This window comes from Zychaea mexicana, assembly GCF_025766255.1.
Source record: "Zychaea mexicana strain RSA 1403 chromosome Unknown BDB00scaffold_290, whole genome shotgun sequence".
In the NCBI taxonomy this organism is placed as follows: domain Eukaryota; kingdom Fungi; phylum Mucoromycota; class Mucoromycetes; order Mucorales; family Lichtheimiaceae; genus Zychaea; species Zychaea mexicana.
This window is the reverse complement of record NW_026516953.1, coordinates 1-13,666: the sequence shown is the minus strand read 5'-3', so window position 1 is coordinate 13,666 and position 13,666 is coordinate 1. Positions and strand designations below refer to the sequence as shown.

The 13,666-nt window shown below is 37.9% G+C and overlaps 5 protein-coding genes across 5 annotated transcripts; all 5 read left to right on the top strand.

Moving 5' to 3' along the window:
- The first annotated feature begins 1,353 nt into the window (after positions 1 to 1,353).
- On the top strand, positions 1,354 to 2,166 carry BDB00DRAFT_320437 (uncharacterized protein). Its single transcript, XM_053116928.1, has one exon. The coding sequence runs from the start codon at positions 1,472 to 1,474 to the stop codon at positions 2,141 to 2,143; it is 672 nt and encodes a 223-aa protein (XP_052972100.1). The 5' UTR covers positions 1,354 to 1,471; the 3' UTR covers positions 2,144 to 2,166.
- A 4,226-nt stretch (positions 2,167 to 6,392) lies between these two features.
- Positions 6,393 to 7,361, top strand: BDB00DRAFT_320220 (uncharacterized protein). Its single transcript, XM_053116927.1, has 5 exons — positions 6,393 to 6,737; positions 6,800 to 6,933; positions 6,994 to 7,105; positions 7,182 to 7,263; positions 7,328 to 7,361. Exons 1-4 carry the CDS (start codon positions 6,492 to 6,494, stop codon positions 7,185 to 7,187), a joined length of 498 nt encoding a protein of 165 aa, XP_052972099.1. The 5' UTR covers positions 6,393 to 6,491; the 3' UTR covers positions 7,188 to 7,263; positions 7,328 to 7,361.
- BDB00DRAFT_320191 (uncharacterized protein) lies at positions 7,223 to 9,266 on the top strand. The gene is made up of 8 exons (XM_053116926.1): positions 7,223 to 7,486; positions 7,571 to 7,728; positions 7,805 to 7,976; positions 8,056 to 8,174; positions 8,263 to 8,379; positions 8,472 to 8,749; positions 8,824 to 8,963; positions 9,034 to 9,266. The coding sequence occupies exons 2-8, from the start codon at positions 7,592 to 7,594 to the stop codon at positions 9,190 to 9,192; spliced, it is 1,122 nt and encodes a 373-aa protein (XP_052972098.1). The 5' UTR covers positions 7,223 to 7,486; positions 7,571 to 7,591; the 3' UTR covers positions 9,193 to 9,266.
- An 805-nt stretch (positions 9,267 to 10,071) lies between these two features.
- BDB00DRAFT_793855 (uncharacterized protein) lies at positions 10,072 to 11,599 on the top strand (the record flags this gene model as incomplete). Its single annotated transcript, XM_053121263.1, has 2 exons — positions 10,072 to 10,095; positions 10,739 to 11,599. 2 exons carry the CDS (start codon positions 10,072 to 10,074, stop codon positions 11,597 to 11,599), a joined length of 885 nt encoding a protein of 294 aa, XP_052972097.1.
- A 1,630-nt stretch (positions 11,600 to 13,229) lies between these two features.
- BDB00DRAFT_320123 (uncharacterized protein) lies at positions 13,230 to 13,597 on the top strand. Its single transcript, XM_053116925.1, has one exon. It carries the CDS (start codon positions 13,263 to 13,265, stop codon positions 13,473 to 13,475), a length of 213 nt encoding a protein of 70 aa, XP_052972096.1. The 5' UTR covers positions 13,230 to 13,262; the 3' UTR covers positions 13,476 to 13,597.
- The last annotated feature ends 69 nt before the right edge of the window (positions 13,598 to 13,666 follow it).

Sequence of the window (13,666 nt, the reverse complement as noted above, 5' to 3'; positions counted from 1 at the left end):
GAAGAATATAGCTCAAGGCGCAATAGTCTCAAGACCATTAACTGCATGCGAACCAAAAGGCTGATTGACCTCATTATATACCTACTGTACCAGCCTTTTCCAAAGATCGCCATGGGCTAATAAAGTGGAGTATGCACTGGTTATCTTCTTCTCCAATAAGGATTGTCGATGTGGATACAGTAAACCCCCGTTAAATACAACCAAAGATTTTTCTAGAAAAAGTTGTAATTAGCGAGGGTTGCATTTATCGAAATGGATCAACGTTTAGGCTGTGGTCCCGGACCATTCACCAAAAAGTTTTACCTCGAAAAAAAAAAGAACTTATTATCACTTCCTTCAGTTTCTTGATCGTGCTCTTCTTTCACGTTATTATCATGCCCGAAACACGTCGAGAGCGTTGTAGAAAGAACGTATCATTCACCAATTATCAACGTCAGGAGCTGTTCAAGCATTACAAAGAAAAAAACAAAGCGAACAAGTTTACCTATTCAATGTTAATTTCCTGGGCAACTACAAGGTTTAAACTCTGGACAAGTCAACTATTTCAAGGCTTATTGCGTGCATGGAAAAGGAAGAGGAAGAAGGTGTAATTCGTATCCAAACCGGAAGAAGGCTTCAAAAGGCCAGATTTCCCGTATGTTTCGATATAATAATAAGTGCAATAATCAATTTAGACAGTATAATATTGATGAGCTCAAAACACATGGCTACAACGTATATAGGAAGTCGAGGATGCTGTAATGTTGTGGATAAACGTCGCCGAAAACAATCATATCCCGGTCACTTGGAGCATAGTTCATACTAAGGCGGTTAACTTTGCAGAATGCTTAGGCAAGGATTTCAAAGGGTCGAACGGGTGGATGCACCGTTTTGCTCGACGTCATGGGCTACGTAAACATACACTTCATGGTGAAGGCGAATTTGTTGAAGCGAATGCCATTCTCGAAAACAGGGACAAAATGCGCGACAAACTTTCTCAATATGATCGACGTGATATATGGAATATCGATGAAACAGCATTGTTCTTCACTGCCCAGCCTCGGAGTACCATCACCCAAAAAGGGTTCTCTAGATTCAAGGAAAACAAAAAATGGCTCACGGTAGCTCTTTTGTGCAATGCAGACGGCTCAGAAAAATGGGAACCGATGATAATTGGTAAACACAAGAAACATACATGCTTCGTGGACTCGACCGGCAAGCGAAAAGAAGCGTACGAGCTCGGTTTTTGGTTTTAGTTTTATAATCAAAAGGCATAGATGAAGCGAAACATTTTCGAGCACTATATCACGCGTTTCGATAAAGCCATGCATTACGAAAATCGACGTGTCTTGTTCTTGACAACTTTAGTGGTCATGCTATTGATGCTGTGCTCACGAATGTCGAATTATTTTTCTTGCCGCCAAACACTACTGCAAAGCTACAGCCACTCGATGGTGGGATCATCCGAGCTTTCAAAGCTCATTATAAACGAATGCAATTTGACAAGACCTACCGTCAAATAAGTATGACACAAATAGGTCGTCCAGAAGTCGTTGGTCCGCTTGAAAAATTGTTCGATGTCAGCCAGTTGCAAGCCATGAGGTGGATTAAAAAAGGCTGGGGCAATATAAAGCGAGAAACAATTGTCAATTGCTGGGATGCTAGTATTTATCGAATGACGGCGCAAGAGGACGACGCATCACCTGAAGCAGTCAATGCCATTACGCATCAAGACCTTTTCATGCAGCAACATTTACAACAACAAATCGAACAAATTGCGTCCATTGGAAATATCAGCATCGACAAATGTCCAACATCTGAAATTGATCCTGACCATGAACGCCAGATAATCTATGGCAATTACAGTGACGATGAAATTATAGAATTAATTACAGAGGACATGCAACAAATATCTATAAACGAAGAGTCTACAGCCACGGAATCCGCCAACAATCCAAGCACCAACATTGTTAACTTGTCTGCAAGAGAAAAGGCAACGACCATGCTTAACCTTTTTCAAATTTTTGATGCCGAAGATAGTTTGGATAATGACATTGTTGCTGCACTTACAGCACTTACAACCCTCCGTACCAAGCTTGTACCAGAATTATACAGCCAACAATCCCGCTTGACGCGATGTTTCTCTTCTTCCAATAGAAATTAACATATAATAAAGGACAAAGCTGATTAAATTTTTAATATCAACACCCTTCCGATGTGGTGAAGTTTCATTAAAGCGGAAAAGATGCAAATTCACTATGTTTTGAAAAGATTTTTTCTGAAAACGTAGATATTGATGAGGGTTGCAATTATAGGGGGTGTATTTAATGGGGGTTTACTGTATAAAGATGCTAAATGTGAGCACTTCTCCACCTCTCCTGTACTACAAACACTGTTAATGGATCTAATAAGTATTTACAACACAATACCAGCACTTCCACCTCCAATGCAGCCATTGGATTATCTTATTAACAGCCTTCCAAGATCTGAGGTTGGGCCCACTCTGGGTAAATGGAATACAGCTTGGCCAGCGCACATGCGAGTTCTAAGGAAAATTGATATCCTTAGTCACACGAATGAAATCTTTCACTAGGTTGAACAAGCTCTAGAGGAAGTAATGGAGTTATCCACCACCACAACAACAACACCACACCAATGATACACTTCTCTTATGTATTATAACCGCATCTCCTCCTGACTTTTCTTTATAATTTAATTTAATTTATTTTAACTTCTTCTACAAAACTACACGTGCACGTAAACAAGCGTAACTTTTCCCCTTACTGGGGGTTTTTTTTAGTTATTAGTTATAGTAACTTTTATCTACTCTAATCTGTAGATATTTTTCTTCTTATTTGTACCGCAAGGAAGCGAACATATGCCCAAAGGCGCCGGTTACCTCCGCCTTCCACTTCAATAAACGAAATATTTTAAACTACACGTGCATAAGGGTGGGAAGCCAAACAGCCAAAAAGAGAAAAAAGCAGTCAAACAACTCAGCTCCGTGGTTAAGAACCAGGCATTCTCCATGTTGACAATATAATTTCACAGCCTTATCGTTGTGTTATGGTGTAATCTTTTTAATGTTTAAGGTAACATCAAATCAAAATGCTGTTGGATTAATCCTTTTGTTTTCTTACTTTGGAATACATTTTCCCGAAATTATCTCTTTTATACAATTTATATTGAGCGATGGCCTTCCTCCTTTTCCAAGTGTTCGAATTTCTCGCAGCCTGGTACGTATTATTTTATGTTATTAAGCCGTTTATGTCCATGGCACCACAATACTGATGGTTTAATGCATCTTTATTCATTAACTAACAGGTACTTTGAGATCCATATGAAAAAAGAACTTACATCGCCAAACGCGGCACGTTTCGATAAAAAGATGGAAAGCTCTCCTACATCCCAGGGACTTTGAAAGGATGTGGCCTGAGCTGCCGCGAGCAATTCAGATGGACTTTTTGGCTATCCCTGCCATGAAAAATTCCTCCACATGGTGGTGGTAGCAAAAGCTTTTTGTTTGCCGTTGCCTTGTGCTTGGTAGTCGTCGGGTTGTCAGATGTAACGAGAAGGACGCGGCACGTTTCGATAAAAAGATGGAAAGCTCTCCTGCATCCCAGGGACTTTGAAAGGATGTGGCCTGAGCTGCCGCGAGCAATTCAGATGGACTTTTTGGCTATCCCTGCCATGAAAAATTCCTCCACATGGTGGTGGTAGCAAAGCTTTTTGTTTGCCGTTGCCTTGTGCTTGGTAGTCGTCGAGTTGATATTGCCTTCTCGTGTGTTCTTTTACCGGTGCTTGTCTGGCGTTGAATAGGTAAGGACTGAATTCGACTTACAGAATTTGTTTTGTGGTTGCTGTTGGAATTATTCTTTTGTTTTCTTACTTTGGAATACATTTTCCCGAAATTATCTCTTTTATACAATTTATATTGAGCGATGGCCTTCCTCCTTTTCCAAGTGTTCGAATTTCTCGCAGCCTGGTACGTATTATTTTATGTTATTAAGCCGTTTATGTCCATGGCACCACAATACTGATGGTTTAATGCATCTTTATTCATTAACTAACAGGTACTTTGAGATTCATATGAAAAAAGAACTTACATCGCCAAACGCGGCACGTTTCGATAAAAAGATGGAAAGCTCTCCTGCATCCCAGGGACTTTGAAAGGATGTGGCCTGAGCTGCCGCGAGCAATTCAGATGGACTTTTTGGCTATCCCTGCCATGAAAAATTCCTCCACATGGTGGTGGTAGCAAAAGCTTTTTGTTTGCCGTTGCCTTGTGCTTGGTAGTCGTCGGGCTGTCAGATGTAACGAGAAGGACGCGGCACGTTTCGATAAAAAGATGGAAAGCTCTCCTGCATCCCAGGGACTTTGAAAGGATGTGGCCTGAGCTGCCGCGAGCAATTCAGATGGACTTTTTGGCTATCCCTGCCATGAAAAATTCCTCCACATGGTGGTGGTAGCAAAGCTTTTTGTTTGCCGTTGCCTTGTGCTTGGTAGTCGTCGAGTTGATATTGCCTTCTCGTGTGTTCTTTTACCGGTGCTTGTCTGGCGTTGAATAGGTAAGGACTGAATTCGACTTACAGAATTTGTTTTGTGGTTGCATTTTATTAACGACGGGGGGAAATGGAAATAATGATTTTGTTTGCAGTAAATATTGGCCTCTGGTAAAAAATATAACATTTGCATCAACTTTCCGACACTTAATATTTGATAATCGATGTAGTAAGGTAATAAAGATATATAGCGTTAATAATTCTATTGTATTCTAACCCAAAAATAATAGAGCAGGGAGTTAACATAACCCATGACAATATTTTATCCGATAAAGAAAAATTACACTGGGCTCCCAATTCTTGTTACAGACGAAAGACTATGTGATGAAGCGTAGGCATGCACACAAGAGTGAATAGAAAGACATATTAATGACATTATTTAACCTGTTCGTCCATCCCATCCATATTATATACAGCCATTGCATTTGTACCGCCCTTTTTTTTTCTCTTGTAAAATTAATGTATACTTGTTTATAACACTTAAAAACAATCTAGATGATGAGTGAAAGGATATTAAATGTTTCCGGATCACTTCAACAGAAAACAATTGAATTGAATTGATGTTTTATACAAGAAATTGGTTGAAGCATCTTGCCCTTTTACTAGATGTCGAGCTTATAAATATAGGCGAAACTGAAGAATAGAGTTTATGTTTGCCTGAAGAGTCGTATTTGGCTACTTTACGATAGTAATTGAAACAAGGTCTCACTGATAACATGGATTAGATGCACTTAGTAAATTTGCGAACATAGTTCGTTTCCTTGTAGGAAAAAAATTGGTGAGTATAAATAAATCTATGTAGCATCTTGGAATTAGATCGAATAGCCTGGCACGTTGCACGCCCCATGATCCCAGTAAAGATCAAGTGGATAGTTTTGAAGATGATCCGTGGTTTTGGCCTGGCAGATATGCGGAGCACATTAGTGTATGAATGAAAAAAACCCGCATAGTACACGAAGAAAACAAGCTGTGTCTGCATGAATACACTCAAGATAATTTATTGTCCATAGTAACGAAAACTGAAGTAGAAAACATTGGCTGCTGTTCTTTGAGCTTTTTTTAACTCGATATATGTTTAATATATCTGACGAAATATATAAAGAATCTGTTCCCAGTCTATGACCTAAGGTATCCATACAAAACACTTTTCGGAGATCGCGTCCATTCTTGACGAAACCAGCATCGTGGTGTTAGATTACCTAAAATACAGAAACGCATCTCGTTAGTAAATCATAATAGACAATGTTTTCAAACAACTGTACACACACACACTTTCTCCCTATCTCTCTGTTACAGTAATCATCTGCTAGTAATTTCGACTTTGTAGATCCTGAGCAACAATTTTGTAGTTATCCGGCGTTGTCTTTTTCTTTCTGTTTTGCTTCTAAAAGTTCCTACCTACTCAGCAGTAACTACCCCATGTTCTCCTCTATGTTTATCAGCTTTATTGCCACTAGTATCATGGCATGATGAAAAAAAACGAGTACCAATGATTCCACCTTTTTTTTTGCAACAGCATCTTTGTTCTTCACATATTTCACCAGAAGGCCCTTCAAGGAGTCCTTACACTGTATTAACTTATCCACAGTGCCGTTTTTATTATTATTTTTTACCATATATAATAATCCACGACAAGGATTTGCATAAAACCGACCTGTATTGTGCTTTGTCTATGTCCATGCAAACTTATTTTGCCTTTGGGTGATTTTCACCATTGTTGGGTTCACATGTTAATACCCACGCATTGTAAATAACTGGTTCTCTCACTTCAATATAAAGATCTATGTAAATATTGCAAAAGAAAAAAATTATAGAAGAATCATCAATATCACATGATTTATTTATTTTTGGCTCCGGTCTGTAACCCAAGCTAATTCCCCCAGATAACTCATTATAAGAATTTTTTTTTTGCGACATTACTTTTTAAAAAACCTGTTTTAAAATATTCAAATGTCTGCTATATCCAAATACAAAGGAAAAGTGTTTGACACTTTAGAATCTTCATTACCAAGACGCTCCATTTTTGTGAACAAGCCTATTGAGGAATGGTCTTTCAAAAATTATGTAAAGCACCATCCACGAGCTGACCCAGCTACTATTTTGGCAAATATGAAAAAAGATCTTGACTGGTTAGCATTATGTGACCTTCCCATGGACGTCAAGCGTCATGTAGGAACACTAATTAAAGAATCAACGGTAATTTTCATTTCCCATTGAGAGTAAACCGATTGATACTAACTTTGGATAATAAAAATTAGAAAATATTCATTGACGATGTAAAGAAGTGGTTACAGTCAAACTCCAGCAGTTCTAGTACCAGTATCACGTTAAGTGGTCCTGTTGATATATTCACTGGAAACAGCCACAATATTATTCATAAATATAAAACAAGGTAATAAAATAATAGTTTCGCGAAGTATTCATCTTTTAACTTATATTTTATTTTATATAGCTCAAAAAGAGTGGCAAGTAGTAGTAAGAAGAGTAACAAGAAAGCACGTTTCAAAGAAGAAAAACCAAAGGATCGGTCTATTAATAATGATAATAATGATGATCGTGGAGCGGTCAGTATACGCAGCACTCTTTTTTTTTCTCGTATGTAGTTCTAATATGATATTGTTTTATTTATTAGGATAGTAGCAGTGATGATGATTCTCTATTCAACGATCAAGAGGAAGAGCGAGAAAACATAAATGAAACTGAAGAGCATGGTGGATCTGTGGTTGGTTTTTTCAACGTTTGCTTTTATTATTGTCATGATTTTTATTGACAAGTACGTATATTAGGTTGGCTCCAAAACGAAAGATTTTTTTGATATTGACAATGACACGTTGACAACGACTACTCCACAACAGCTCGATGTCACCGAAATTATTCCGAGCACAGCTTCATCATCATCAACATCAATTACAAGATCAGCACTCTTTCAATGGGCATATACCTTGGTAAGTTTTGTTTTTCTTGTTGATTTTAATTTTGCTCTTTTTTTGTATAACTTCTAATATTCACTTTTAAACTATCGTTAATAGTATCTCAAGAAATCGGTTACTATGTCTACAACGGTATTAGGTATCATTCGAGAACAAAGAGCGGTGTCTGTTTCCGATGCGTTAACGAAAATGGCTGCCAATCTATTGGAGGACTGGACAACAAGTGATGTAGATGATGCATATCGATTCACATTAAGGTAATACTTTTTGTTTTGGTCAATTGTAAATATAGCAGCTAGCACCCATTCTAAAACATAAATTATTATTGAATAGTTTGTCATTGTCGTTGATTGTTGATGTCGCAAATAATAATACAAGCAAAAAAATGTTAAAAGCATTGGAGCCATCTCATGTCCATGAAGTCAAGGAGCACAGCAAAAGCCAAAGTAACACCATAAAAGAATTGCCCGCTTTTTTATCATTGATATTTAAGGAAACGATTGAAGTATGTGTATTATTCATGGGGGATCGGTTCAAATGATGTATGCGATCAACAAACCAACCTTTTATTATTCAATTTGTAGTTGTTGGAGTTGGAAGGAGAACACCCAGCTTTAAGATACTTATCCAATGCCGCTTCTAAACAATTGGAAACAGAAAAAGATAACATCAATCTTCAAGTCATTGATATTCTCACTTATGTGTATGTTGGAGGAATTATTATGCCATGTATCTGTGCTACTTTTTATCTCATTTATTGACTGCTTTTATCATTTATGTTTGTAATATAGTATTCGAAACGTGAAAAAATGGGGAAATGAAAAAGGAGCAACTGAAGTAGACTGGACCCACCGCTTAGTTTCATTGTTAGATATTTTGTTACGGGATACGGATTTGTCAGTTAGAATGTAAGTGTTAAATAGAAAGGATGGGCGGATGGCAAAGGCTACTATAGTGACTGAAGCAAATATGTTTTTTTATCAAGGGGAGAAAAATGTAGCATGGCCACAAAAGTTGTACGACAAGCAAATGAACATGCATTTGGTGATAAAGAAAAAATATCCAGTATTGTTGGAAGAAAAATTGATGTAATCATGGAACACGACGAATTTGAACTCTCAGCATCGGAATGGAAATCTGCCGGAGCTGGAGACAGTTTAGTTGACAAACAGCATAACAAGAATCTTCGAGTCAATGCATGTGTGCTATTACAAATATTACGATTACCTTTTGATGGATTCAATAATGATATCAGTATCTTATCTATGGAGTGGACAGGTAATCACTTGTATATTTTTTTTTTTGCTATAAAAAAAAGTGTTGGCTCCTCAATATCTTTTTTTTTCTTTTAGGGGCTGAAGGAAAATTGGTTTCGATGAAGAGATATAATAATTATTTTGTTGGCACAACCATTGGTGACATGTACTTACCCTTGACATTGGACGATATTAGTGATTTCCATAAAACACTCACTTTATTATTGCATTGGAAGGTTAGTGGCATTTTATATACTGTGACATCTGCTTGAAGGGGTGACAAATACTAATATGCTGTAAACTTAGAATGAACATCTTAAGTTACGAAAAGTAGTCCGTGGCCCTCTACTTAGACAAAGAAGATTTGAACGATCACGATCCAATTATACCTCATCTATAGCCACTTCAGCAAATACAAACCCTGATATATTTTTCACTCCAACCCAAGATAGATCATCCAATTGATTTCGTCTTTGTCAATATTCCCCCACTTCTTTAACACTGTTGTTAGTATTTACCCGTTTTCTCTCTCTTCGTGCTGTTCCATATTGTATCAACCAGAAATTATCTCAACAATTATATACCTTGTATCATGATTAATACAAACCTTTTTTATTTGAGTATGTACATATCAATTTGTTTCAAAACATATAGAATAACGATACACAAAAGGTGTCTTATCCTCTCATCTATTTCTCTGTCTTTCTCGTTATTATTATTAATATTATTATTATTATTGAACGCCGCGCCATGAATAATTTCTTCTCTTTTCTAAAGTTTCAGGAACCTAAAACAGCAGTATTGTTCACATATTATAATAGAAAGATTATTGGCACCAACAAAACTACAAATAAACAAGTATGTCCCCTTCCGTCATATAACGAATAATTTTAACCAACAAGCTATGGAACAAAAAAAAAATCCACCTCACTTCACAGGCTCAATTCATTTTCATGGGAACCTTTGACACATCACCCTATATGCATAACCTGTACTATTCAAACTCTTTTTTTCCAAATTGTTACTTTGAAGAAGATCTTGTAGATGATTGTACCAGGATATTTTCGGTTCAATTGTTTTTTTGACTTGCTCTCATCCAATTTTGATTAATATACAACCTTTTTTCCTCTCTTTTCTTCCATTTTCATATCATTTGTTGTTGTTTTGCTGATCACACGCTAAACTATAGTTTTTTATATCATACTATACTATCAAACTAATTAAAATGCACACAGGTAGACCATTCGTGGTATAAAACAGAGATGAGATATTATATTGTGTGCAATTTGTTATTATTTGGTTTGCTATGTATAATGCCAAATTGAAAATATGGCTTGCGCCAAAATGAAAAAAAAAACCAAGTGCCAAGTAAAAAACCACTGTCAGCCATTCTAATTTTTCATGCGCCAAGTTATATTCCCCATCTGCCAAATGGAAATTCGTGTCACGCCAAATTGAAAAGCAAGATGCGCCAAACATTAGTGAAAATCCTGTATAACTTGCTGACAACTCGTTTCTTAGAGGACTCGCTAAAGTGGTACTACCAGCTCAACATGAATAGGAGCACGTTTTAGTCATTCTATTGGCTAATCCATCCTCTCTGACATCACTCCTGTTTGGATAAGAAATCACTTTCATATTTAAGCCGTCCATCTCTTTCTTTTTGTGACACCACCATTCTTTCTCGAACATAACTTCTTTAGCCATATCACTCTTGAGTCTTTCCAGCGCTACACTTATCACGCTAATTTCCAGAAATTATGTTAACAACAAAGTCATGGATCAAAAGTGACAAGCGTATCGTGATCGAAACCAGACAGAAGCAGCCACGTTTGTCCTGGGATGAAATCGCCAAGTTGACCAGTGAGCCACACTCGGCGCAAGAATGCCGAAGAGTTTATGAAGAGCATCAAATGAAAACGGCAGGCCATCATTGATATCATTTGTATTGATTGCGGTATAAATGTTGTCAGGCAAATTCAACTAATATGTTATATCGTGAACACTATAGCGCAAGAGCTCGTCTTCTGAGCCTGAAGTAGATGATGCTGGTAAAAGAGAGCAGCCAGAAGTAGCATCGTTTCCTGCCTATCGAGTACCCATACGCACCGTCAAGTTTTGGACAAAGCAGGAGGAACACAATTTACCAAAATACCGTGAGACGCAAAAAATGACATTCAACTCCGTGGCTATGGAGATGAATCGCACCGTCGCTTCCGTCAAGAGCAAGTACTACCGACTGAAAGAGAAACAACGTCTACAATCACAACAAGATGAAGACGAGAGCCCCGAATTGTTGTCAACAGAAAAAATAGCAGCAGCAGCACGCAGCAACAACAACGTGGACGCTGGGTCCGATAATGACGGCCGCGACGACAGTAAAAACATCGAAACGAGCTACCGGACCGGAAAGTCTTGGTCCAAGGAAGAAGAGCAAACACTGGCCCACTATCGCCAACAGGGATTACCGTGGAAAGAAATCGCCCTCAAGATGGACCGCTCTGTTGGCTCATGCACTTCCAAATGGCAGAGTATTATAAAAAAAGAAGCAATGCCAGAACAACAACAGCAGCGGAAACAGCAAGAGCGATCATCATCCGCGCCGCGTCCGCCACCTCCATCTTCAGCGCCATCTGTCACAAGCGCTGATACTACCAAAACCACGAAAAAGTATACAGATGATACCATCACCGACGCTGCGAACACTCCAGCATCCAACGCCCCAAGTTTGAGAAGACCCTATCAGTCTTGGACAGCAGAAGAAACAGATGCGCTGGTTCGGTACCGTAACAAGAAGCTGCCATGGGAGGAAATTGCTCTCAGATTGGGTCGGAGTGTGGCCTCATGTCAAGCCAAGAATCGGCGTCTTTAAACACTCCAACACCATGTATGTATTCAATAAAAGAAGTAATGTTTTGTTGTCTCTAGTCGGTAGTAGTAGTCAATAAGTATAGTAATATTCTCTTCTACTGTTCCCGTAGGAGGAAAAAACTGTCAGGAGTATCCTTAAACAAAAAAAGTTGCCAAGTAACTTCATCTTGCGTCGTTTAAAAAGCAGTGTAAGAGAGTGTACAGTATATCTGACTTTTAAAGTGTTGCCTCGCAAAAGAGATATATAAACACCGGGTACTGTAAATTTTTACGTACTTCACCTTCCTTTTTTGGATTTTTACGTACTTAGCCTCCAAGTTTTTATGTACTTAGCCACTCAAGTACGTAAATCGGTTCTGACGCTGTATATTTGTACTATAAAATTTTACGTACTTCCTATTTGGGAATTTTACGTACTTCTTGTCTTTTTTGTGCCTCGTTTGAGTAGATCATACGAATAGCTACCATTGATGTAGCCTATCATACTTTGACTCTGTATAACCGTCGCAGCTACGATGGCTACTGTAAATTTTTTACGTACTTCACCTTACTTTTTATGCAAAAATTTACGTACTTGGCCACCGAAGTACATAAATGTTATAAACATTCTTCGACCTCTAGTAAGTGATCATCCTCAACCTCGTTGATGACATATTAAATCCCCATCTATCATCATCATCCGAATTATCGACCTTAATACCAATCTTTCCGTTTATTCACATCATTGAATTCTATAGTAAAGACATAAATATATATATATCATAGTCTTTGAACGATAAAACATCAGTCAGTTATCTTGTTTCCTCCCTGTACCTTGTTCTTGTTTCTTTCCTCACTATCTGGTTTCCTACCTTCTGGCTTCCTTCTTGTCTTGTCCTGTTCTTGCCGAAAGCACCTAGCACATTCTCGTCCGGTGTTTCTGGCCTTGTGTTGTCTTGTCCCTGTTCGCACCTTACAGTAAATCAGTTCTCGCGCTGTATATTTAACCTATAAAATTTTACGTACTTCTCATTTTGGAGTTACATACTTCCGATTTTACGTACCTGCTGTATATGATTTTTAAGTACCTTGAGCGCTAAAAGGACCATACATGTTGTTGTTATTACTTTGAAGATTTTGTATATATAATCAAATTTCACGGAAGGGCAAGAAAGCCTACACTATGTTTTAAAGGTACGTAAAGGTTGACGTACGTAAAAATTGGTGTTAGTATGATTGTATGACTAGTGAGTGTAAGTAGTCAAGGAACGCGCTCAGAAAAAGAGACCGGTTTTCCTGCCAGAGCGACTGCTTTACCTGCAATCGCCGAAAATGGAAGTACGTAAAAATTCGCGCACCCATAAACACCGGAAGCTTTTTGGGAATAAGCGACAATATCCATTGCTTTCATGTGTGTCCTTACTCTGAAAACAGTATCATGATGGCAGCATATCAATGTAGCTGCTTCCCTTATGACTGGAAGTGTTTTCACTATAGGTTGATAAATTATTTTTGAAAATCTGAATGAGAATGCGAAAAAGGTCATCAACTGGTAAAAGAAAATATAATGACTTAGTGGAAGTAACACATAGTGGTTTTGTTACAGGATTTTCACTAATGTTTGGCGCATCTTGCTTTTCAACTTGGCATGACACGAATTTCCATTTGGCAGATGGGGGCTGACAATGGTTTTTTACTTGGCACTTGGTTTTTTTCATTTTGGCGCAAGCCATATTTTCAATTTGGCATTGGATGGATTATATTTTGGTACTCTCAAAATTCTGACCTTATACATAACAAACCAAACAATAACAAATTGCACACAATATAATATTTCATCTCTGTTATATACCACAAATGGTCTACCTGTGTGCATTTTAATTAGTTTGATAGTATAGTACAGACACTACCTGTATTATCGATGGCTAGATCGGTAAAGCTTTCTTATCTTTGGAACAAAAAACAACCAGATAAATAATAGAGAAAAATCACTACCGGGAATCCACTCCACCAACGTTACAACAAATTGCGCAAAACATTGATCCACCAAAATTCCCAGTTGCAAAAGCAATGACTGAAAAACGAGACG

Bases quoted from the DNA above. Each gene is read 5' to 3' on its own strand.
- BDB00DRAFT_320437 (XM_053116928.1), top strand. From the start codon at position 1,472: ATGCAATTTGACAAGACCTACCGTCAAATAAGTATGACACAAATAGGT.
- BDB00DRAFT_320220 (XM_053116927.1), top strand. From the start codon at position 6,492: ATGTCTGCTATATCCAAATACAAAGGAAAAGTGTTTGACACTTTAGAA. The intron at 6,738-6,799 runs GTAATTTTCATT...AATAAAAATTAG, and splicing joins CACTAATTAAAGAATCAACG to AAAATATTCATTGACGATGT. The intron at 6,934-6,993 runs GTAATAAAATAA...TATTTTATATAG, and splicing joins ATTCATAAATATAAAACAAG to CTCAAAAAGAGTGGCAAGTA.
- BDB00DRAFT_320191 (XM_053116926.1), top strand. From the start codon at position 7,592: ATGTCTACAACGGTATTAGGTATCATTCGAGAACAAAGAGCGGTGTCT. The intron at 7,729-7,804 runs GTAATACTTTTT...ATTATTGAATAG, and splicing joins GCATATCGATTCACATTAAG to TTTGTCATTGTCGTTGATTG. The intron at 8,380-8,471 runs GTAAGTGTTAAA...AGAAAAATGTAG, and splicing joins ACGGATTTGTCAGTTAGAAT to CATGGCCACAAAAGTTGTAC.
- BDB00DRAFT_320123 (XM_053116925.1), top strand. From the start codon at position 13,263: ATGGTTTTTTACTTGGCACTTGGTTTTTTTCATTTTGGCGCAAGCCAT.